The sequence below is a fragment of the Etheostoma spectabile genome, chromosome 2 (genome assembly GCF_008692095.1).
Source record: "Etheostoma spectabile isolate EspeVRDwgs_2016 chromosome 2, UIUC_Espe_1.0, whole genome shotgun sequence".
Taxonomy (NCBI): domain Eukaryota; kingdom Metazoa; phylum Chordata; class Actinopteri; order Perciformes; family Percidae; genus Etheostoma; species Etheostoma spectabile.
The window spans coordinates 2,148,227-2,174,487 of NC_045734.1; the positions used below are offsets into that span (position 1 = coordinate 2,148,227).

At 41.0% G+C, this 26,261-nt stretch overlaps 1 protein-coding gene across 1 annotated transcript in view; it reads left to right on the plus strand.

The window, feature by feature from the left end:
* The window catches only part of LOC116701446 (glutamate receptor 2), a 67,547-nt gene that overhangs the window by 7,970 nt on the left and 33,316 nt on the right, over positions 1-26,261 (plus strand). Inside the window, exons 2-12 of the mRNA XM_032535157.1 lie at positions 3,571-3,711; positions 15,130-15,369; positions 15,896-16,017; positions 16,582-16,656; positions 17,587-17,640; positions 20,437-20,595; positions 22,393-22,568; positions 22,938-23,034; positions 23,129-23,236; positions 23,813-23,885; positions 24,764-24,826. Of these exons, the coding sequence (XP_032391048.1) occupies positions 3,571-3,711; positions 15,130-15,369; positions 15,896-16,017; positions 16,582-16,656; positions 17,587-17,640; positions 20,437-20,595; positions 22,393-22,568; positions 22,938-23,034; positions 23,129-23,236; positions 23,813-23,885; positions 24,764-24,826 (1,308 nt within the window). The remainder of the gene's footprint in view (positions 1-3,570; positions 3,712-15,129; positions 15,370-15,895; positions 16,018-16,581; positions 16,657-17,586; positions 17,641-20,436; positions 20,596-22,392; positions 22,569-22,937; positions 23,035-23,128; positions 23,237-23,812; positions 23,886-24,763; positions 24,827-26,261) is intronic.

Sequence of the window (26,261 nt, forward strand, 5' to 3'; positions counted from 1 at the left end):
GCTGCGCTGAGCGTATGTGTGTGTTAGAATGTGCCTGGCTGTATTCATGTTATTCATGTCAGTCCTCTTTTTATATTAGATTTGGTTATGATTTTACTAGGGTTTTTGTTAAGCCAAGGACCGGTTAACTAAAAGAGAGATGGAGCAGAGACCCACTACTACATATACATTCATATTCATTTACAATGAAGTTGCATATTAAACTGGTCCTACAATAACTTGGGGGCAGCCTAAAGCCTTTATACCAAGCATGGCTATCATCAGACCAAGCTCAGTCTTTTAAGATTGAGAAGCATTTTCGGGAGTCTGCTCTGTATTTTCTCTGCACAAGAGGCGGGACCAACGGGCATAGTTCAAATGACTCTGTACGCAATTGGATAGTCCTTCCACCAATCAGACCAACAATCTGGCTGACGACAACGGCATCAACTGGTGGCTGCGTTTTGGTTTTACCCAGTCTACTTCTTACTTTTTTAGTGCAAAAAATACTTAGCTATTAAAACAATAGTTGTTGGCATGATTTTATAAGTCATGTTATAATGTTAAACATACATGTGGCTCAGTGATTCCTTAGGATTAACTGTATCCCACGGAGATGACCTTAGTGACCAGCTTACCTGTAGGCCAGTTAGCTTTTATCACTCATGTCTTTTTCCCAAATAGGCTGATTTTATCTTGATAATAATTTCTTGGAATCTTAGAATCCAAAAAAATTACTACAATTTGTGGCCTCACTGCAGTAACTCGGAGGACCCCCTAGGGGTCCCAGACCCCTCTATTGCAGATTTCTGGTTTTGTATGTGGTAAAGAAGGTGGATTTTTGGCTGATGAACTGATTTCATAGTGAATGGTGATGGTGTGACTGTCTTGCACAGGCTTTCTATGAATATTGTAGTGTTTTGGCCACCCACACTGAAATGGTTCAAAAATGAAATAAGTTATTGTTATTGCATGTTCAATAAATCATTTAATCTAACCATATGTCCTTAGCAATAAACAAGCATTCTTTAATCTATCATTTTTAATTTAATTCTAGTGTTTTAAGATACAATACTATTTCAGTTGCACTTTTGGTAAGAGGAAACGTCAGTTGTTTTGCACAGTTTATAGAAATAAAGGAGTATTTTTACTCAGTTGATTCTGAACTTTGAATGATGAGTTGGGTGTATTGTTACATCCCTGCGTCAACACTGACTGAGCCACACTGGAATGGGATCTGATCATTACGGGTTCAACTATAAATCCACCTTCTTTTGGACCAAATACATTTTTTGACCCACTTTTGGCGTGGTGAACATTATTCTGCCATTACCATATCATGGTTGAAATACAGAGTTATTCACTATCAGTGAACTAAAACACCCTGACCCCAGTAATGTTTCTACTGTCCCCCACTCTATAAAAGGATTGACAGCCGGCCACAAAAGAAGTAGGAGCCCATGGGACGTCCTGACTACGTTAATGGTCGGTTATTATAGTGGCCTTGTTTCTGATGACAGAAGCTCAGCGAGCATGTTAAGACTTGTCAGTCACAAAAGCTAATAATTGTGCCTCAGTGCAAGTGGCCATACTCGCCCTACTCGGGGCCAAAGATCCTGTGTGTGTTGTGTGGGGGGGGGGGGGGGGGGGGGGGGGGGGGGGGGGAAATGACCTCATTCTGCCAGCTTCACCACAAGGGTTTCAGCTGAGCTGAGGTACAATTCTTTTAATTGATATTGATTTTTTTTCTTCTTCTGCAATGTAAGTAAGTTTCCGTGTTACCACATGCCGGTATGCTCTCACTGATAGCATTCACTATGCATATCTCAGTTAGGGGGGGTCAAAACAAACTAATCTGAGATAATGACCGAGGCCTATTTTTCATGTGACACGCAAGCGTGTTAGAAGTGTTTCCATGCCAAATAGAATATGAAAAGATGTTTCTGTGTCATTAATTTAATAAATGACATTTTGATGTTTGAAAGTCACTAGGTTTTGACCTAAATGCAGATATAAATGTTATTAAAAAAAAGAAATATTGATTTTCAAATTTTGCACCTGTCAAAACACAACAAAATATTCTGTAGCGTATATTCCTTCAATACTGCCGACGTTGTCATTGCTGTTATCAGTATATATTTATGTTTAACGTCAAGTATACGACTGCTCACAACTCTCTCCCCATATGTCATTTTATCAATACATGCATCAGACGAGTTTCTGGTGTGCAAAGACATAGAAAACGCCACGCAGGCAGTGTGCAGGAGCGACAACAGATTGGATTTGGTGGTCTTTGATGCAGATTTAAGGAGTCTCCCCCTGCTGGAGATCAGCTATAATGCAGCTTTAAGGAGTCTCCCCCTGCAGGAGATCAGCTATAATGCAGCTTTAGAGTCTCCCCCTGCAGGATATCAGATATAATGCAGCTTTAAGGAGTCTCCCCCTGCAGGATATCAGATATAATGCAGCTTTAAGGAGTCTCCCCCTGCTGGAGATCAGATATAATGCAGCTTTAAGGAGTCTCCCCCTGCTGGAGATCAGCTATAATGCAGCTTTAAGGAGTCTCCCCCTGCTGGAGATCAGATATAATGCAGCTTTAAGGAGTCTCCCCCTGCAGGAGATCAGATATAATGCAGCTTTAAGGAGTCTCCCCCTGCAGGATATCAGATAGAATGCAGCTTTAAGGAGTCTCCCCCTGCTGGATATCAGATATAATGCAGCTTTAAGGAGTCTCCCCCTGCAGGATATCAGATATAATGCAGCTTTAAGGAGTCTCCCCCTGCAGGAGATCAGATATAATGCAGCTTTAAGGAGTCTCCCCCTGCTGGAGATCAGCATAAATGCAGCTTTAAGGAGTCTCCCCCTGCTGGAGATCAGCTATAATGCAGCTTTAAGGAGTCTCCCCCTGCTGGAGATCAGCTATAATGCAGCTTTTATGAGTCTCCCCCTGCTGGAGATCAGATATAATGCAGCTTTAAGGAGTCTCCCCCTGCAGGAGATCAGATATAATGCAGCTTTAAGGAGTCTCCCCCTGCAGGAGATCAGATATAATGCAGCTTTATGGAGTCTCCCCCTACTGGAGAGCAGATATAATGCAGCTTTAGGAGTCTCCCCCTGCTGGAGATCAGATATAATGCAGCTTTAAGGAGTCTCCCCCTGCTGGAGATCAGATTTTTTTTAAAATACATTGGCCAATATATCAGAATATTGAATTTTAAAATAACCAAATTATTTGAATCGGTATCGGCCTTAAAAATCGGCCGGGCTCTACTTCCTATTGCACGTTGTTTTTGTTGTGTGCCTCTAGTAAAGTGCATTGTCCTCTAGGACTACAACTACCATTGTTCACTAATTTGGGATTCCAGAGGCATATTCATGGTATCCACCTCGCTCCCAGATGCCACCTGGTGGTTGTTGGAGTTGTTCAAATAAAATGAAAATGCTGCACAGGGCCGTTAAAAGAACAACTGATATTACTTAATGAATGTCTACGTGGAGCAGTATTCAGAGTGTTTAATCCTGTTTTTTGAATACTTATTGTATAAATGTCCTGTCTTTCTGACCATGGTCCTGTCTGTGTGTCTGTCTCAGGTGGTTTATTCCCCAGGGGTGCAGATCAGGAGTACAGTGCATTCAGAGTTGGCATGTTTCAGTTTGGGATGGCAGATTTCAGACTTACTCCACACATAGATAACCTGGAGGTGGCCAACAGCTTTGCTGTCACTAACTGCTGTAAGTATCACTTTTCATATATTTTCTGAATACAATTTGATAAACAGATCTTATCAGATATTTCTATGTGTACTGTGTTTTTTGAGGCTGCTATCAATATCCATATTTGATCTGATGTTATTATATATATATATATATATATATATATATATTAGAGCTGGGCAGCAATTACAATTTTTAATTGCGATTAATCGCATAATTTCCCAGATTAATCGCAAAATGAAATAATGAATTCAAAAGTAGTGTATATAGTGCTATTTTTTTTTTTTAAATGTTCTGCCATATGAACAAAAGTGCCGTAACATTTGTTCTGCAAAAACTTACCAGCATTTTGTTTATAAAGTAGCAGTTAAATAAAATGTTTAGTGTACATCTCAACTCAAACAATGTATTTATCATGTCCAGAGTTGAATTCCATCTGGTTGGAACGTGTTGCATAAGCGACTCCTCCTTATGTACACGTTATTCTGTTGTTGCTCTAACTCTGCAGCACTTGCTGGACTGGGTTTAGAGCCCCACAACTTTTCTGCACTTTGCAAGGACACTGTCCAACAGTTGTTAACAAGCTGTTAAGCAGAGACACTGAGGGACACTGTCCAACGCACTGTTAAGCAGAGACACTGAGGGACACTGTCCAACGCGCTGTTAAGCAGAGACACTGAGGGACACTGTCCAACGCGCTGTTAAGCAGAGACACTGAGGGACACTGTCCAACGCGCTGTTAAAGTAACTGTTTAACGTAAAGCAGAGACACTGTGACAGAGCGCTGGAGACTGTGCGCAAAGCAGGGGACATGATCAGAAGGCAGAAGGCTCGCAGCAGCGATCATATTTCGTATCTATTCGTGCTAACTGTGCTAACTGCGGTGACTTTATTTGACACATTCCACTGCTGTGCAACTTCAATAAGTGTCCCGCGCATGTTTCAGCATAATGTCTCTCCTCTGCTTTCAGTCCAGTCATAGCATAGGGCTGAACGATATTGTGTTTTAGCATCGACATCGCGATGTTCGCAAGCGCGTCACATTGCAGGACGTTATGATGTTGACGCTAATCCTTTTTGGCTTAGTAAACGTCCACCGTTCTCCTTTTACATGATTATTACCGTCCGACCCTTCCCCTTTAAGACAGGTAGCCATGTGGACAGCGTTTGTATTTGAAGTTAGTCCGACAGGGTTTGTTATGGGAAGTGAGGATTTTCGTGTGCAGAAAAGTAGCGTAGGCTGCCGCTGACACAGGGATGCGCGTAGTTTTGATGGGTAGCCTAGTCAGTGAAGTTGCAGTAGTCAGTGTTTTATGTTCGCTGCAAAAACAAACTAAATCACCTGATTAATGCAACATAATCACAACGTCTCCCGGTCATTTCCCCTCGCAGAAAGTTGCTACCAGCCAGGCTAAAGCTAATATAGTTAGCCTAAAGAAACAAGCAGAAAGCTGTGACCAGCCAGGCTAAAACTAATATAGTTAGCCTAAAGAAACAAGCAGAAAGCTGTTACCAGCCAGGCTAAAGCTAATATAGTTAGCTAAAGAAACAAGCAAAGCTGTTACCAGCCAGGCTAAAGCTAATATAGTTAGCCTAAGAAACAAGCAGAAAGCTGCTACCAGCCAGGCTAAAGCTAATATAGTTATCCTAAAGGGGTGGCTGTGGCTCAGTGGTAGAGTGGTTGCCTACCAATTGGAAGGTTGGTGGTTCAATCCCTGGCCCTGCAGTCCCATGTCGAAGTGTCCTTGGGCAAGACGCTGAACCCCGAGTTGCCCCCGGTGCTGCGCATCGGAGTGTGAATGTGTGTGAGTGTTTATCTGATGAGCAGGTGGCACCTTGCATGGCAGCCTTGGCCACTATGTATGAATATGTGTGAATGGTGAATGTATCCTGTATGATGTAAAAGTGCTTTGAGTAGTCGTTAAGACTAGAAAAGCGCTATATAAATACAGCACATTTACATTAGGGCTGCACGATTATGGCCAAAATGATAATCACGATTATTTGTTGATTTTAACCAAAACAAATTTTATCGTCACGTAGGCTATTTATAACTGCGAGAGGGAGTGTGATGGACGCTACTCACAGAGAGACGGCTGATCATTGTGAACGGGTACAGCACGGGTCGAATGGTGGATACACACGCTCGTGTAGAATGTGTCTGTATCGTCACTGCGCTGCATTTTATGAACATGATATTCTGGCCATGGGTCAAATCTCTGGTCTATGGGGCGCCGTTTGTAAAGCGGCTCGTGCTGAAAAAACAGCACCTTTTGTCACATTTAGCTTTAAATAATGTTTAAATAACTGGTATGAAATTTTGGGTCACTTTCTTGCACATTTACAACAATATTTGTCAACTTGGAAATATTTTAAATATTTTAAACCCCAAATATTAATTTTTTACACCTAATTTAAAATGTTAAATCTATTGCTAAAATAAAATCTAATGTTAAATCTAAATCTAAATTTTAAAAATCTAACAAATGTAAATCAAATCTAAATCAAAAGTTAAACAAAATATTAAATCAAAATCTAAATGTTTCAATAAAAATCTAAATTTAAAATCAAAATTAAAAAACTAAATCAATTTTAAAATCAAAATCAATTAAATGTTAAATCAAAATTTTAAAATCTAAATCTAAATTTTAATCAAAATTTAAAATTTTAAAATCAAAAATCTAATCAATGAAATCAAATTAAATCTAAATCTAAAATTTAATCTAAATCTAAATTAATCAAATCTAAACAAAATGTTAAATCAAATGTTTCGGGGAAACAAAATTTTAGTATAGAAAATTTGCGGAAACCCAAGTACCAAAAAAAAGCCGAGGGGTAGTGTATTTTATATGTAAAATACCAATAAAATCCCTCTGGGGAAATTTGGACTCTTAAACTGGTCCGTAAAATACTACCAAATAATAAACACATTTGGAAAAACTGTATTTAAGATCCTTGAGTTTTTAGTTCACTTTTAAAGGTGTGGAATTATACCCTTTAAAAGCCACCCCGGGGGGGCTCACTTTGACTGGTCTTCACGCCCTTTCCCATTGGTCCGAGCCTATCCCCCCCCGCCCCCCGAAAAGCCCTGACAGACCGCGTGTCCAACAATCCGCGTTAGCCGGAACCCAGACCCTTCCCGTGGTTTTAACAACTTTAAACCACAGCGCACCTCAGGGCCCCGCGGGCCACCTGGGAAAGCATTTTTTTTCCAAAAATCCCGGAGCTAGCTTGTTTTTTTGTAAAGGTAGAAAAACTCTCCTGGCTGCTACCTTTTTCCTATTTATTAAAGTTACCTTAAAACAGGTTGCTAGCTCCGTGATTTGGAAAAAACTTCCCCGAGTGGCCTGGGGTGGCCCTGGGCGCTGTCGCTGTTGAATAAGTTTGTTCCCACCGGGACGGCTCGCCGATTTCTGGGGGCAAACGCGATTCGTTAGCATTACCAAGTGACCTGGCCAACAGTACCGTCCCTTGGGGGGGCGGGGGGGGATAGGCTCTTTCCCTTAAGCAAGCGAAAGGAGACCAGTCAAAGTGAGCCCCCCCTGGCTGGGTATAGTGGTATAATTCCAACCTCATAAATGCCTAAAAAAATCAAAATACTCTTCAATACAGTTTTCCCCAAATGTGTTTTTATTTTTAAATTTTTTTTCCCCTTTTCCAATTTCAAGACCAATCTCCCGGAGGATTTTTTTTCGTTATTTGACACATAAACCCCCGACCCCCGAGCTTTTTTGGACTTCCGGGTTTCCGACATTTTTTTGATATTACTAAAAATTTAGTTTCACCCGAAAAAAATTTAGAAACATTTTTATTTAAAAGATTACATTTGATTAGATTTTAAATTTTAGTTTTTGATTTATAAAAAACATTTTGATTTAGTTTAGAAACAAAATTTAGATTTAAAAAGATTTAATTTAAATTTAATTTAAAATTTTAATTAATTTGATTAACATAGATTTAGTTTTAAATTTTAATTTAAAATTTGTTTAGATTTTTTTAAATTTAGATTAATTTTTATTTAGATTTTAAAAATTTTAGATTTAGATTTAAAATTTTAATTTTGATTTAACTTTAGATTTAATTACATTTTGATTTAGATTTTGCATAGATTTAAAATTTAAAATTTAGGGGTAACCCTTTAATTTTGGATTTACTATTTAAATTTTCCAATTGACAATATTTTGTAAAGGGGAAAAAAGGCCCTCAAAATTTCAACCAGTTTTTTAACATTTTTAAAGCAAAAGTGACAAAAGTTCTGTTTTTTCAGCCAGCTGCTTTACAAACGGCGCCCCTAGGTCCGGTCCAGGTCCGTCCACGCTCCGTCTCACCCTGTTTTCTCTACCAAATGAAGTTAGTTGCATTTAAAAACTCTTTCTTTTTCTTTGTCTGGCGGCCGGGGTAGCAGTTACCACGAAAACTGGTACAAAACAGGTTTGCCCCTCACACTTACAAATTTCAGCTGTTTAAAAAAAAAATTTTAAAAAAGGACAAATGTCGAAGTGTGACGCGCTGTGTGCCGGGGTGCGCAGATAAAAAAAGAAGGGAAAATTCACACGACAAAAGGGTTTACAGAAAAAGGGGCTGTAGCAAATTAAAACCCTATTTAATAAACAGCATTTCAGCGGATGAGGCATAGGCCGGGGCTCCTGAGAAAACTAACAGCTAAAAAACCTACTACACCGCTACACTGGTCACTGCTTTCCTAAAAAAGGGGGTAAAATTTTTTTTTACGGTAAACTGGGAAAACCCTTAAACCCCGAAAACCCACTGCTTTTGTTATTTTTTCCTCCCATTACTCTGCCCCCTGTAACTGTCTCAATAAATAATAAAATAAATTTTTTTATATACCCCCTTTCTTTCAAAAAAAAATTCAAAGTGCACTGAAACTAGCACCTACTGCAAGAGAAAACTCTGCTGGAATATCAGACAAGTTATGGAGCGGTTTTCTTTTTCAAAAAAAAACGGGGCGTTCTATGAATACCTTTAAAAAAAAAACGCTCGATCACGCAAAATTTTAATGTGGGGAATCAAAATCTGTCGCGATTAAAAATTTTATTAATTGTGGCCCTATTTACATTAAAAAAACACGAAAACTGCACCACCCGGCTAAAGATAATTTTTACCTAAAGAAAAAAGCAAAACTGTACCACCAGGCTAAAGTAATATTTAGCCTAAAAAAACCCGCAGAAAGCATCTACCCGCCAGGCTAAAGCTAATATAGTTAGCCTAAAGAAACAAGCAGAAAGCTGTTACCAGCCAGGCTAAAGCTAATATAGTTAGCCTAAAGAAACAAGCAGAAAGCTGCTACCAGCCAGGCTAAAGCTAATATAGTTAGCCTAAAGAAACAAGCAGAAAGTTGCTACCAGCCAGGCTAAAGCTAATACACATAGCCCAAAGAAACAAGGGGTCCGTCTGTCCCAACTAACGTTACGGTTTGGACCTGCAACACTGGAAATGTAACACTAATCTACAACAGAAGTCTGTGTCTGATCTAACCTCATTTCCACTGATTTAATTGTTCTTGGATACAGAGTTTGTTTCTAGTGCGCGTGACATGCAGGTCTGATCAATTTATCAAACTAACGAGCTGGCCCAGCTAGTCGACCACAACCTGAAATTTAGAGGAAGCAACATGCCGTCACTGTCATTCACGTTAGCCTGGATTGATTATTATATGAATACAACGGTGTCATGCTAGTCAACCAGCGGATTTCTACCTAATTTCCCTTCAAAACCACTTCAGAAGAGTAACGTTAGTCACAGCCTACTTTCTTTGGTGTTTGTAAAGCATTAAAGTTCAACAAAGAATGGTTCACATTAGAAAAGATTCTTTTTCACTTTTTACTCTAATGTAAATGCACTCCCCTACAAAATCAAATTATTTCCAAATAGAGTTATTTATGTAATCTTTAAAAAAATTACCTTTTCTTTTTTCATATCGCAATATATATCGCAGGGGGAAAAAATATCACAATGTAAGATTTTTCCAATATCGTGCTGGCCTACTCCCGACGCCTTGATGGAATTTCTTCAAATTTAGCCCAATCGCCCACTTGGATTCACAGATGAACTGATAACAATTTGGTGGTTGTCCCACGCGTAGTCGTGAAGATTGTTTTCACCCCCCGGCCTCTCTTCCATTTGCAGTAAGTGTATTTAACTGCTGCAAGACCTGGGATCTGCTCTCAACAATCAGCATTTTCTTCAGTCAGGGGGTGTGGGGGGAATCTGGGACAATGAGATTAGAGGGGCACAATTTGTAACCTGGCAAATTCGATCTATTTATCATCTGCTGTTTATTTTTTTTATGGATAAGACCAAATTAGTCACGGAGTCCTCACGCATCACGCAAATAGAAACAGATGAATTGGTAAGGTGATGCGTTGCAGATGTCAGCCACTGAGTTCCCTCTGATCAGGGCTGTGGATGCGGACTCCCATGGAGTGGGCCCGGATGCCCTGAGGTAGGCTCCACTCCTTCTACATTGGGCTGTAAGGTTGCTGCACTCCCGTCCTCTCTAATAGAAAGGAAGGACGGTGAGACCGACAACGCGCTGTCATTCACTATCTTAGCCAACATCAAGGCTAGGAGGAGCCAGGGGTACCAGAAGTAAATCCTATCGTGGTGCCAGAGAACAGGTTTCTATTATCTGACTCCCTTTGAAAAGACTTTACCAAGGGATGTGCAAAAACCATCTTTCTCCCTAGCCTTGTGGCAGGATGAAATGGCTGCAACATACGTTTTAACTGTCGACATAGCCAAATCATCATCCACCAGCATGAAAGTAGGTTGAGAGGCAGAGGACACAACGTGGGTATTTCTCAACACACCAGTGCTATAAAGCGGACCATAAACAACGCGCTGTAGTAGAGGGAGCTCCAGCACTCTACATAATACACACTACTGCAGGGGGCCGGCCTAAATTTTCCAAACACTCCTGTTCAGAGGCCAGACCCACAGCTGTGGGCTTATCGTCGGGAGGTGCAAGATCGCAAGTCCAGCTGTGACAGTGTGTCTCTGTGCCATGCACGTTGTGCATTGTCTTGTGAGGTGAACAGATCCACCTTCACCCGCATGAACCTGTTTTACAGCATCTGAACTAGAATGGTATTCAGTTTTCACTCACCGTGAAAAGGACCCTCCTATTGCTGTGCAGTACTTCCGATGTAGAGCAGGTGTCTGTGTGACCACACCAGCATGCTGCTGGCTATTTCCAATAGCCGGGGAGAGCGAGTTCCGTCTGTTGTTATTACTACATGCCTGTTTGACAGTATCAGAGCACAGTGTTTCAGAGCTTTCAGTACTTTCAGTACTGTGAGCAGCTCCGGGCCATTTCTGTGGAGGGATGGAGGGCTTGTCCACTTCCCTCCCACAATCTGGGACCCACACTTCCCTCCCCAGCTGAAGAGAGATGCATGCATGTATACTGTTATGTGTTACCCGCATCCGGTAGGCGGGCACAGAACTGGCAGGCAGACTATGGATTGAATGCTAGCCTGGTGTGGAGGGGGCCGAGGCAAGGGCCCCCTGACAGCAGGACGTAGCCTTTTTTTAATTAAAAAAGCCAGTGAATTTCTACCACTGAATATGTCTGCATTGAAATAATATGTCTGAAATTTTTGCTTTTGAATTTTACAAATTTTCAACAACACTTTTTTTTTTACCTTTATTTTTAAAGTTCACAAATTCAGAATATTGAATTCAACGTTAAAATATGAAATTTGCCAATTTCAGATGCAAAATTCAATGTCTAAAATTCAGTGTCAACATCCAAGATCCCAAGTAAAAGCAATCTGCTATTTCATCACTACATTCACTTCTGACATTTTATTATGCGAGAAATCAACTGTGTAGAGTTTGAATATATATAATAATAATAATTGCACATATGTTCCGCCCGTCCTGTGATGCTTACACACCCCGCTACCAGCTGGAGCTCTCTCAAGAGACTTGGGGACAAGAGGCTTTTACATCCTTGATCGCTCGTTTAAATATCACAACACAAATATCAATTATTAATGGGAATCTAGGGTCATCTGCCTTATTGGAAAAAAGCTTCACAAGCGATTGCGGGCGTACTGAGCTCGCTGATCGGCTGTCTCTCACTCACACACACACACACACCACACACACACACACACCACACACACACACACACACACACACACACCACCTGCCACAGAGCTGGCAGAGGAGAGGGACAGAGCAGCATCTGGCAGGGCAGAGTTGTAGTATGGTCCTCTTTAACATAGTTGGATTTAACAGGGGGAGACTTTTGCTCAAACTTTTAATTAAGTGAACAAAACAGTTAGTTTTTCCACCTTTATTTGATATGACAGCTAGGTGAGAAAGTGGAGAGACATGCAGGAAATGGTCACAGGTTGGATTCAAGCCCTGGACCTCTGCGTCGAGACATACAGTAAACCTCTCAGTATACTGTATGTGTGCCTGCTCTACCCACTGGGCCAACCCGGCCACAAAAACAGTTAGTTTTAGTCAGTGTAAACTAATGTTAGAGTCCCGTTGTGATTCAGGTCTGATAATGACTCTCTGAATGTATACACACTGGTCTGTCCTACAGATGTACATTAGTGTTATGCTGAAATATATATTTTATATAGATGTACACTTATACATGCCCAGAGACAACAGATGAGAATTGGCATTGTGATATTTGGTGCAATTTATTTATTGTACACTGCCTGATTTAAATAAGCCAATAAATAACTGAAAATTATAAGCTTTGGCATCTCCCATTTAGTCTCAATAACATATTCTGACGCTTAATAACATATGCCACTATTTATTATTTACAAGTATGTTACAGAGAGATGGAAGCAATGGGAATGAGGACTCTATGCATGCAGTATACTCTGCCTTGATCAGAGCCTGATGGAATGATGGCCTGAGGCTCAAAGCTCTGCTATTCAAGTACAGAATATTGTCATAGCAGTGAATGCATAGAGTCTTCTTTTTCTGCTTGATTCACTCTTGTTTGTTACCTGCTACAAATTTATAATTTATGTAAGATGTGCAGGGTCCTGAGATTCTTTCATTGACTGAGCCAGTTTGGGATGTTAGTGACTAGCTGTACTGCAATCTCGGTTCCAAGAATGAGTGGGTCGACTTTACAACTTTTAATAAACAGCTGAAGGAGCGGCGGTGCGCAGTGTACATAGCGGAAACCCTGTTGTGCGTCTACCCTCTACCATGGCGGCGGAAATGTTACCGTGGCGGGCCGCCATCAGCATTTCAACAGAGGAAACACTGCTTACCCTCAAACCCCTGCCCTCACACTCAAATAGTCTTTGCTCATGCTTAGATTGGCCTTGCTTCTGTTTCTTGTTCTCTTTCAGTTAAATTAGGGTTTAGAAAGATAGATAGGTAGACAGATAGGTAGATGTAAGTTGATAGATAGATACAGTAGATATATAGATAGATAGATACAGTAGATAGATAGATAGTCCTTAACATATCAGTGCATCTAACAAAAATATGTTAAACAGTTACATAAACACATTAAAAGGAATAGAGAACAATAGCTGAATGGTTTAGTGCAAGATGTGAAAAAATCAGATCAGCATTCCGCTTGCTTTCCCTGCCACACACACACACACACACACACACACACACACACACACACACACACACACACACACACACACTGAGGTCACTCACTTAATAGAGTGAACACTTATGAAGGAGTGTTGTCATGGTTGAGTCATGTTCATAAATTGCAAGGTCAGCCCACAGCATGACCTTTTTCTGAGCAGAGAAGATGAATATATGCATTGAGACAGTATGTAATGCACATGTAATATCCCAAGGAGATGGAACAAGACTTTTTATTTCTAGTGTAAGAAGGTCATTGAAGTAGGACAACTAATTATAGCTGGAGATAAAGTGCTTCTTCTTCTGTGAACCCCCTTTAAATAAAAAGCCCAAGTTCTTACATCACAGCAGCTGTTCGCTCCCTTTGATGACATATCTAACATGCTGGGGGCCACCCTGCTTTGCATGCAGGGCCCCCAGCCCTCTCGGGCTTGGACCCCTAAAAATGTTTGTCCAATGACTGATGCCTACCATACCCTAGAAGACTTTAAACGGACTAAAGTGTGACACCATCTCACGTCTAAAGACAATCATCTCACATCTAATGTTAAAGAGCCCATATTTTGAAAAAAATCTATATTTCTGTGATTTGGGGTGTTATTTTGTGTCTCTGGTGCTTCTACACACATACAAACTTGGGGAAAAAAACCATCCATGGTGTTCTGAGTGAGATCCGGTTTCTGAATGTCCTCTGTCTTCAGTCTCCGGGTGAGCTGTTCAACATCTGCACGGCTTTCTACGTCACTAGAGACGAGGTGGCTAACCCTAGCATGCTAGCTTGTTCTCAATGGCAAAACACTGCTCCAACAGCCACTAGGTGACCATAATCTCCAAAAGAACTACTTCCTGTCCCTGTAGTGCAGGTATTCCTTAAGTGGCCCTGGTCTAGAAGAAGTCTCCAAGCTAATCCTGCCTTGGACTGACTAAAGCTGGAGAAAGAGTTATCTAGCTGATGTGATCTTACCTAGCTACTGAGCATGTGCAGCTCCCAACAAAGATGGTATAGAAGTGAGATGTCTCACTCTGTAGCTAAAACAGAGACTCAAACACACAGGGTAAAAACAGGATCTGCAGCATTGTGCAGTACAACAAAAATATGGTGTTTTTTGAAAATGAAACCATGGAAATATATTCTGGTACAACCTTAAAAATACAATTATGAACCGGAAAATGAGCAGAATATGGGCGCTTTGAAGACATAATATTTAAAGACTAGGGATCTCACAAGGTCACACATTGCAAGACTACAACTAATGTCATTGGATGACTCGCTTCAGAAGGGTTGAATATCAGCAACTTTCCCTCTTAAGCTTTTAGCTTAGCGTCATAGCAATCAAAAGTAGCACTGACTTCCTGTTCCATTGGTTGTTGACAATGTTCACATGATTTAACTTCACTACCAAGACTTAAAACTTAGAATAATATCAAACAGGTTGGATTTTGTTGGAACGTCAAGACGGGAGACAGACAGACAGCGCGCGTGTGTGTGTGTGTGTGTGTGTGGTGTGTGTGTGTGTGTGTGTGTTTGTGTGTTTTCATGCTATGTTCATTGGTGGTGTTAGGAGGTGTGTGGCACTACACTACTACACACACAAGCTCAGAGTACAGAAAACAATACATATCGATCCTTTTTACACTCTGGTTGTCCAACTGTCCGTATTTATTTAGACATCAATTTACACTTAATTAAGACATATTTAATAGGTATTTGACCCTAATGTTGATCATCATCTTCAGCTATATACAAGCCTTAATGTTTTTACAGCTGGCTAAATCTCCTTTTTTGTTACAGTTTATTTAAATGTTTCCCTCTCTGTCTCCTAGTTTGTTCCCAGTTCTCCCGAGGTGTCTACGCCATTTTCGGCTTCTACGATAAGAAGTCGGTAAACACCATCACATCCTTCTGCGAGACACTCCACGTCTCCTTCATCACGCCGTCTTTCCCCGCAGAAGGGATGAATCAGTTTGTTCTCCAGATGAGGCCGGACATCAAGGGGCCGCTGGTTTCATTAGTGGAGTACTACAAATGGGAAAAGTTTGCCTATCTCTACGATAGTGATAGAGGTAATGGAAGTGTTTCTTTTGTATCACATGAAGCATTGTGATTTTAGTGCTGCTGCTTACTGTAACTTCTAACACACCTGCAATTACAGGATCCTTTGATTTGGTGGAACTGATTTGAACTCTTTTTAGAGTCTCTGGTAGACAAGCAATGTAAAACATATTTTTTCAATTTCTTATACATCTGTGATCTAGCATATTATCATTCTGGCATTTTGATATAAGCTCATATATTGGCGATGTTTTTGTTTATACCCTCCTTTTAGGCAAGTCTAGGTGTATTAGGGTTTGTGTGGGCCATGTTAAGTTTCTAATTGGATTTCATTCGCATATGGTACACACAGTGTGATGAAGTACTTTGCCAATGAATTTAATTCATTATTACTTATCAACCATATCCCAATATACATTACTGTGACATAGAATTCAGGAAATTCAGGAAAAGCTGTAAGTGGTAAGTGGAATGTGTGTGTGTGTGTGTGTGTGTGTGTGTGTGTGTGCGCGTGTGTGTGTGCGTATGTGTGTGCAGGTCTTTCTACTCTTCAGGTAATACTGGACACTGCAGCAGAGAAGAAATGGGTGGTCACAGCGATAAATGTAGGAAACCTGAAAGATGAGAGGAAGGATGAAGCGTACCGCTCCCTGTTTCAGGTACTGATCTTCTGTTCATACACAGCACTGCACACTGTTCCACTTTCGAGCTAGATTCATCATTTCCACACACAAAGTATCTGGAAACCAAATGTTTCCCACGGCCGGTGACACAAACATACACACACACACAAATGCAGAGTGGGTGTTGAGACCCCGCATGCGGTGGTCTGATGCTCCTCTCCCTATCCTCTTGGAGCCTCTGAGGAACAGTGGAGGGGGGTCAGCCGGCATCCAAAACACCACCCACCCTTTATTTTTTCCTTGAGAGGTTGTTGCTCTCTGTATGACGTTTTATCATTATTCCTGTAGAAGCCCACCACTGTCGTGTCATCAGCGAACTATATGATGTGATTAGATTTTGACTAGTTGTGCAGTGTGTGTGAAGCAAATTTTCAGTCATTGGTTTAAGGGATTTTGGGGAGGTCTACATTGGTGCATTAACCCACCAAGTCAAGTGACAAAAATAGAACAGAAACCCGGGTACAGCTTCCACAGTTTGTCCCTGACCTCGCCTACGCTGGCTGACTCTGATGAGTCTGTGCTGCAACTTGTGTTTTTTAGGACCTGGAGATCCGTAAGGAGCGGCGCATCATCCTGGACTGTGAACAAGACAAAGTCAAAGACATCATGGAACAGGTTGATACCAGTCTTTTCACTACTATTAATATTATAAGGCAATATCTATCCATCAACATAAAGCATCTTCTAACCATTCTACATACTACAGATCCATCTTCTGCACTATATTATATCTGTCAAATACATTACCATTCTTTTTTATTTCTGTATGTTTGGTTAGCTTAGTTTTTGTTATAACTCTCTTTTTAAATACCTGTTTGCAATGACACAATGGCCATCTGGAGCACCGGGAGTTTTCCCAGTGGGCTGCTTGATAATTGCTGCAGATTTAATGCAAAATATACATGGTTTTAAAAAAGACAAGCCCCTGCTTGAGCAGAAATAACCAAATGTTGTGCCAAAAAGGCTGAGTTTTACAGTCTGTAAAAAAGCAGATAGAACATCCTGCTAAATCCTTGCCAAATGAGAAAGAAAGAATGAGTCTCTCAGAGAACTGCTTGCTCAAATTGTGTTCTCAACAGCATATTATTGGCTCATATATTTACCACATGTCTGGTATAGGCACTAAGTAACAAGATTTTTTTTCCCCTAGCTATTACTTTCATAATTGCTGCCAACAAATGCCACCACAAATACTCCCCTCCTCATTCTTCAGTATTGCAAAACAGAAACAGAAATATGAGCTGGCCGTACTTGCTGGCCGATAAAAATCCATGTACACAACATTTGTTTTCCTTTTATGAGTTGAGAATGTTGTTCTACTTCTTCAACTAAATAAACCATTTAAAATCCCTGTGAATTATCCTTTGTATTTATAAGCTGAAAACTGTTTATAATCTTGTGAAAAGCAGACCTTTTGGTGATACATGGTTTTCACGGGACAAACACAATAGACTGGCAAATGGTACACATCGAGTAATGCATTTGATGTTCATGACAGTTTTTTATAGTATTATATTATTGAGCTTGTTCTCTTTTTCCCACCAGGTGATCACCATAGGCAGACACGTGAAAGGATACCACTATATCATCGCTAACTTGGTGAGTCCCCGTCAGTCTCTGGTCCAACTTGACCAAACGCTGCTATGTTTGGCTGTGAAATCAAGATAGATAGTGATGTACATGTATGTTTATATATCTATACATATATATATATATATATATATATATATATATTATATATAGCAGAGCAGGTAGTAACATGTGCAGGTAATCAGACAGGCGGCAGGTTCAGCTAGCTTACAGGGAAACAGATTATACACATTGATAACAGGGTGGCAGAAACAGCTGCAATAAGGCTCAGATGCAACAAAGATGACCTAGCAATGGGTAATTGCTGGCTGATTGGTGTATATATAGTCGGGCAGTGGTCCCTGAATGGGTTACGGTCCTAAATTCTATTCCAATTTGATTTAGAGGACATGGGTACATTCATTAGAAACGTTACTCAAACATGTTGCAAATTTCGGTAACATGCTTTTTTTCAACATCCATTCTGTTTCACATGAAGAACATGCAGTGTCTAGGTTATCAAGGTCTTGCAGTTAGCTCGACCTTAGTTTACACAGCATTCTGGGATGGGAGAAAAGAATTCTCTGGTTCTTGGCATTTCTTTAAACCATTCACAATCATGGGCAGTGCTGGACACAATGACGGTGCCTCTGCAAAATGGTCTCAGGAAAGAACCTATTTTGGTGAAGCATTAGTACGTTCAAAAGCTTTTTTTGTGGGACTACAGAAAACGCCAATTGGACACATAGTGTAGCTATCTGTCTGGATGTACCCTGCAGAGATCTGAGGAGTAGTTATCCATGGTCAAAGGGAGTCACGTCATCGGCTGGACGGAGATTGTGGCTTGAGACAAAGCTCCCAGCCCAACTTTGTCAAATACTTGTTTTGTATGGTTCCTACTCCGGTATCCTACCACTGTATGCTCAACATAGTTACGTATGGCAGAATGGCAAGCCAAGGTAAAGCACAACGCAGCGATACTGACGCTATTGCAGATCTAGTACTGGAAAAAAAGTTACCTCGAACCCCAATTTTCTCAGAGCCAGTCTCAGATTCAACAGGTAAGCAACGCAAGTATTCTGGACAGCCACGGCCACGCTTTTTGGGAGATGGAGGAGAAGCAAGCAGACATGGAGGACAGGAACTGAAGATGCAACATCCGCATCGTCGGGCTGAAAGAGGGGCTAGAACAGGGGTGGGCAATTAATTTTTGCCGAGGGCCGCATGACCAACCCGAGCACTGCGGGAGGGCCACATCGACAATATTTCAATTAAATTTTGCTCAGTATTATTTTTGATATACCGTAAGATAAATGGTAATAATTTCATTTAACCTAACTTAACTTTTTACAAAAGCAGATTGCTTTTGATGGTTTTATTTAAACTCTTAATCCTTAAATATTTATTAGGCTATGTGAAATTAAAATGAAAGTAAAATAAGAAAAAAAAAAAATCATTGAATTGGTGATTGAAACTGCATCTCTGGGGGTGTGAAGTTTGGTAAAAAGTCCTAGTTGGGTTTGCAGTTTTACCATCAACCGTCAGCCTCCCTCGCGCGTCATCAGACAGATTCCCGTATTTATCCTCATGCTTCGTCGTGTAGCGGCGATTCAAATTATAATCTTTAAACACAGCAACCTGTGAACCACAAATTAAGCACACGGCTTTACCTTTCATTTCTGTAAAGAAATACTTGGCAGTCCATGTCTGGTTGAAAACACGCATGCGTCATCAACTTTTCTTTTTTTAGCGTGAGCGGACATCTCGGGGGGAACCGGACATCTCGGGGGGGTAACTGGGCATCACTTGTCGCTGTGCACCTTCACTCACAGGTTACGCACGGACATACGTCCATAAATAACACTTTTCAAAATAAAAGCAGCACAGTTGTATTGCACGCACGACATAGATGTTTTTTAAAATGTATTTTGTAATTTGTGATTGCCGCTGTTCACCTTCACTCACAATCATGCACGTGCATACGTCCACGTATACAATACAAATAACGCTTTTCAAAACAAAAGCAGCACCGTTGTATTGCACACTCGACATATATATTTTAAATTTATTTTGTAATTTATGATTGGCAACACGCGGGCCGGACTGGGACGCACAAAGGGCCGGATGTGGCCCGCGGGCCGTAAGATGCCCAGGTCTGGGCTAGAAGGTGCTAATGCTGTCCAGTATCTCTCAGGGTCGCTGCCTAAGTGGCTCCCAGATCTAGTAGATGTCAGATAGAGATTATTAGAGCCCACCAAATTTACAGTGACAGCCCAAAGAAGAATACCAATATCAGTCCTATGCTGATTTTCAACGTGCTTCGTTACAGGCAATTCAGGCAGACAATTCTACAAGTTGCGTGGAAACCCCTCCTCATAATTAAGGGCAAAAAAATGTAAGTGTAAAAAAGTAAAAAGGGGGAGGTCTCAAGAGTGTGATAGAAAAGAAGTCTACATATTTACCGCTAATCATCTATTCACAAGCCTGGTTATTTTTCAGTAGGACGACTCAAACTTGTGGCTTAAACTGCTACTGACAAGCACTGTTCTAGGCTAATAACAACCTCTGAAAAAGGTGGTAGTTATATATTAAATTTAGAAATGGTTGGTGGTGTTAACATCACTATTTTTCACTATGATGTACTTTAAAACACCAGTAGAGCCCTGCTACAGGTATATGTAGGGTTTCAGTAACAGACACATGCTATGTTCTTTAATAGAATGTGTCTGCATCACATGGCATGCATAGACTGAGGTGCCATCAGATCCTCTCAGAGTGCAAATGCAAAGTGCTCAACTAACAACTTTTCTGTTGTTTTTGTTCCAGGGTTTTGTAGATGGTGACCTCTCTAAAATCCAGTATGGGGGTGCGAACGTGTCTGGGTTTCAGATAGTAGATTTTGATGATCCTGTGGTGGCCAAGTTTGACCAGCAGTGGGAGGCCCTGGAAGAGAAGGAGTATCCTGGAGCTGATGCACGTATCAGAGTAAGATTGTAAATTAACTTCTGGGATGATTTATGCAGTCATTGAGATTTTGTGTACTGACTATATTTGTATGTTGCTATGTGTATATCGATCAGGGATGTACCAAATCCAGGACTCGGATTTGGCAGAATATTGGGCTTTTTGACGAGGTTGCTCAACTTTAGAATTCATTTCCACCAAACCTTACTCTTGCACTAGGCGCCTAACGCTGGTCGACGTAATGACGCCAATGTTGATCACGGGAAGGTATTGGTACGTGGACCGCTCAGTGCAGTAGGCTGTGGCAAAGTAAAAAAGGAACTCGTGAGCAGAAAAGGTGTTGTTTGGCAGTACTTTCAACAAAAAGAAGGCCGTGGTGACGAGGACCCTAAACAATACACTATATCGCCGCTGTTAAGACATTTGTGTATGAAACATCCGAAAGAATATGCGTTGTGCATGAAGGAATCTACAGACTGCAGCCAACATGCAGCAACTTCAGGCAAAGGAAGGACAATAATGTGTTAATGTTAATGGAGGATTTTTGCTGAAATGTGCCATACAAATAAAGCTGCCTTGCTATGAGGATGGAGGAGATTTTGGATTTGGCAGAAGAATCTGGATTCGGTGCATCCCTAATATTTATATGTTGCTATGTGTACTGACTGTGGAAACAATTATTCGTCATGATAATCTAAATATAGTCTGATATGCTGCTTTAAATGACTTGATATTGTTCCAGAAGAGAAAGAGGCTGTGAGAAGGATTCACATTACCTGGAGCTAGTCCAAGGATCTATTAAATTTATTTATATAGCGCCAAATCACAACAACAGTTATCTCATTGCGCTTTCCATAAAGAGCAGGTCTAGATCGTACTCTGGGATGTTATTTACACAAACCCAACAATTCCCACCAAGAACGAGCACTAGGCCACAGAGGCAAGGAAAAACTTCCTTTTAAGAGACAGAGAAACAGAGAGAGAGAGAGAAAGACTGACAGAGAAGAGACAGAGAGAGAGAGAGAGAGAGAGAGAGAGAGAGACATGGAGAATTTTAGCAGAGGGGGTCGAGCAGGAACATGGTGGCTGCAGCTGACTCCAACCATAGATCCAGACTCCACAGATCCAGAGCCAGAAACACTTGCAGGAAGCGATAGGAGGAGAGAGGAGAGGCCGAGAGAGCACAAGACTCCGGGGGCGAGAGAGCACAAGACTCCGGGGGCGAGAGAGCACAAGACTCCGGGAAAGGGAAGAAGTTGAGTTAGTAACATGCATTAATGGGATGAGGTTAATGATGAGGATCACTGTAGTATAATCATGCTAATATTGGATTCATTACTCTAACTCAACTCTCCATGCATTATGGCTACACAAGCTTTAGTTGCGAAGCCCTTTGTAATGTTTGATGTGAAATGCTATAGCTTTTTGACATGATATGAACTTTTAGGGCTTGCAACGACCAACACAAGCAGCACCTTGATCGTTTCGCATTTTCCTAAATTCCTTTTGTCAGTGTGCAAAGTATTCTGGTGACCAGTGCAGTGTGCAGGAGGCTTAAACACCTGGAAGGTCCATTCAAATTGGGCAGCACAAAACCAATTGTTGGAAACTCTGTGGAAGCCATGTCTTAGAACCACGCCTATATCTGGCACAACATAACTCTGTGTCATTAAAGTGGCAACCCACTTATATGATTTTAGATGCAGTTCAGCAGGCCATGGTACCCACAGTGGATGGTGGCTTTCAGAATTTCAGAACGCAGCAGGTATCCGGTTATTAAGGTGTTAATGTTTTTGTCAATGTTTCTGTGACTTTCAGTATACCTCTGCCCTCACCTATGACGCCGTACACGTGATGACCGAGGCGTTCCGCTTTCTTCACAAGCAGAGAATAGACATGAGTCGTCGTGGCAACAGTGGGGACTGTCTGGCCAATCCAGCGGTTCCCTGGGCACAGGGGGTGGAGATTGAACGTGCCCTCAAACAGGTGAGGATGGATTAAACTCTCTGGACTGGCCCAGGTCCATAACAGCTGTTTAGAGTTAGGGGTTAGCCGTGGCGGGATACTAAAAAACCGAGACTGTGTTAAAAACTCTTCTGTGTCTAAACTGGCTCTGTCAAAAAATGCAGGGTCATCCAACAAAAAACCTGGCGCAATTTTAGCTGCAACGCAGTGAGCATCATTGGCAAGGCAAATGTGTCAATTGAATGATTGGGCTTAATTGTTATCGTGTGTTTATGAGTGTGTGGTGTGTGTGTGTGTGTGTGTGTTGTGTGTGTGTGTGTGTGTGTGTGTGTGTGTGTGTGTGTGTGTGTTGTGTGTGGTGTGTGTGTGTGTGTGTGTGTGTGTGTGGTGGTGTAGTGTAGTGGTTTAACAGGGAACATTCAGTTTGACCAGTACGGGAAGAGAATCAACTACTCAGTGACAGTCATGGAGTTGAAAAACAATGGACCTGTTAAGGTAACAAAAGAATCTATTTGCCATGTCATGAACACCATTATGGCATGTAGCTATGTGATAAGTAACTATCTGGGTATGTGTGTGTGTGTTTTAGATTGGCTATTGGAATGAGGTGGATAAAATGGTGGTGACAAAGTCCGACCTTTACCCCAACGACACCATGGGAATGGAAAACAAGACAGTCATCGTCACAACTATACTGGTAATAAACAAATGAATATCACTCAATTTTGTTTGGAGGCACAAAGGTTTATCTTAAAATGACAAATCCATTCCTAGAAGCAGTGTTTCCTTTAGGATTTTTTTTTTTAACAATGGGGGCAGGTCTGTCCAAACAACCGACTTAAAAAGAGTAGAATAATCATCAACACAATAAGATGTGGAATTAACACTGCTAGATGCATTAATGTCTTTATAATACACAGTGTAACAATTCTAGTGAAATAAAAAAAAATTATTAAAAGAATTGTTTATTTGTAATTCATATTATTAGAAACAATTAGCATCACATACCATCAGTACAATCCTTGAAGTCTCAGGGTAAGATGAACCAGTTATACTGGGTTACAGTGGTTCCCATAGGTTGAGTGCTCTGGGGCACATCTAGAATGCTTAGTCTCTTGGGACTGGCTGAATGGCCAGTGACAGTGGAGCTCAGACATTAATATTTTATAAATTATGTGGTGTTGTGTTTGGTGTGGACCCCAAGAAGAATAGCTGCTGCCTCAGCTACAACTAATGGGGATCCTAATAAATGGAATGAAACTGACCAATCTAGGTTTGCATAGGCAATGTTCTGCTAAACGCAGATGAGGAATTAAACAAAAACTGCAACATCAAACACAGGGATGGTAACATTACACAGCATACAGTATATAGATTGGGATCAGAGTGGATTGTATGAACAGATCTGAATGATAGTAGAGCGATGCTCCGGGGAGTATAACTGCACGTCAGCCCTGCAGCCTGCAGAGGTAAACCCTTTGCAAAGTGCTCGTCTCACCATCCTAAACCCTCGCAACTCTCCCTGGTCAACATTTTTGGTATCCTAGACATGCAAGAGTTTCATAGTTCATTGTCCTAATCTCATCTGATTACTCTACCATCTATTATCAGCTCAAATTATAACAATATAATTGTTATTGGTTACTTAAATCTACATATTGCCCTGGTAGCTCACCTGGTTGAGCGTGCACCCCATGTGCCAAGGCTCAGTCCCTACCGCAGAGTAGAGATGGGAAGTACAAATACTTTGTTACTGTACTGAAGTAGATATTTCAGATATTTTTACTTTACTATTTATTTTTGTACCAACTTTTTTTTTTTCCTCCTTACATTTTACTAACTTGGCTAAAGTAACCGTTATTATTTTTTTGCGTCATCAATACTAAATTCAGCTAATTGTTGTTTGTTTTAGTAACTTTATAAACTTAACTTTATTTATTATTATATGTAAGGTGTATTTTAGGTTTTAGGTCTCTGCACTTTTCCTGTCTTTAGCTATAAATAAAGGCCTAAAATGCCCAAAAAATAATCTTAAAAAAAATAAATGAATTCACATGTTGACAATAACCTAGATAAGAAGGTTTTTTGAATTCTGAATCTATTGGAAGACCTGATAGCACTGTGTGTGGTGTGTGTGTGTGTGTGTGTGTGGTGTGTGTGTGTGTGTGGTGTGTGTGGTGTGTGTGTGGTGTGTGTGTGTGTGTGTGTGTGTGTGTGTGTGCAGGAAGCCCCTACGTGATGATGAAGAAGAATTCTGAGCTATTTCAGGATAATGACCGTTATGAAGGTATGTTTATATACTGTATTGATTGAGTGTGTGTGTGTGTGTTTGATTCTTTAACCAAGGATGATTAGAATACATGTGTATTGTTTCTTATCATAAAAGCATGAGAGAATTATTGACAGAAACCTTATAATTTAAAATTTTCCAAATGTGTCCACTGACAAATAATAAATGATTGCTGATGTAGTCTTGCTGTTTGTCTTAGTTTGCTACAATTCTTGAGATTCTTGATTAGTTAGAGTAGTGTGAAAAGTTTTATCTTTTATCGTATTCACGTAATAAAAAAATTGCATATTACACGGCGGCAGAGCTCTCGACCCCAGAGGATTAAAGCTACAGAAATGGGTTTGTCCCATTTCCCCAGGCCCATACAGGGCTCTCTATAAATAACACACAATGGTAATGCCGCCTTCTAATGAAGCATGAATATACAGCATTTTAAGATTTTCACACAATATACATAATATGTTGGTAATATACAGTTCCACGTCAGTGCAATGGCGCCTGTGTTTGGCTTTGCCGCTGCGGCTGGTTGCTCGTCCCAGCAACCAGTTTCCTGCGCTATATTGCTACTAAATGTTGGCGTGGGTGTACGATCGCCAAACAATGCTGCTGATCCGATCCTCCATGGGGGAGTGTGGTGACGGATGCACCTTTGCAGCCCCGTTCATATGTCCGCCTGCAACTGGTATGCGACATGGAGAGGGCCTAATACGACCTAAGAATAAACGGCAGAGAAAGAGAGGAAAAAGGGCAGGGAGGCAGGTTCATCCAATAAAACTCCTGAAGCTGGGGGTCTTTGACTGTGACTCCAGACCTTCATGTCTTCGTTCTGTCTTCCCTGGTGTCCTCGGGGCTCTGGTCCCGGTGCCCTGGAGAAAACCTACCGCTGGTTGCGGTGTGTGTTCTGCGCATCTGAGGTCGCTGCCGTGAGCCTCTTTCTCTGCTTCAGGTGCTCCTGCACCGCTCAGGATGGGTTTAATAAATGCCCGTTCTCTTTTGCTTAGTGATTTATTTTCTTCCAGAAACATGGACTTCATGTTGCTCACGGAGACGTGGCACCGGGAACTGGAATACTAATTCCCTGAATGAGCTCTGTCCTGTGGACTGTACTTTTATCAGCACATCACACTTTTTGATCAAGACTCACAGGCCGTGGTGGAGGTCTTGCTGTGGTATAAAAAAAACATTTCATCTGTCAGTCAATGAGCGCTGCCACGTACTCTTCTTTCAAACTACAGATTGTTGGTTTCAATTTTAAATTTCTCTCTTCAGCTGGGCCAGGTCCCTGGCTGTTTTAAGCATGCTCTTGTTCAGCCTATCTTGAAAAATAACAATCTAGATGCAGCTTTGTTTAAAAACTACAGGCCTATTTCTAAATTGCCTTTTATTTCGAAAATTTTAGAAAAGGTTGTTGCAAACCAGCTAAATAATGATT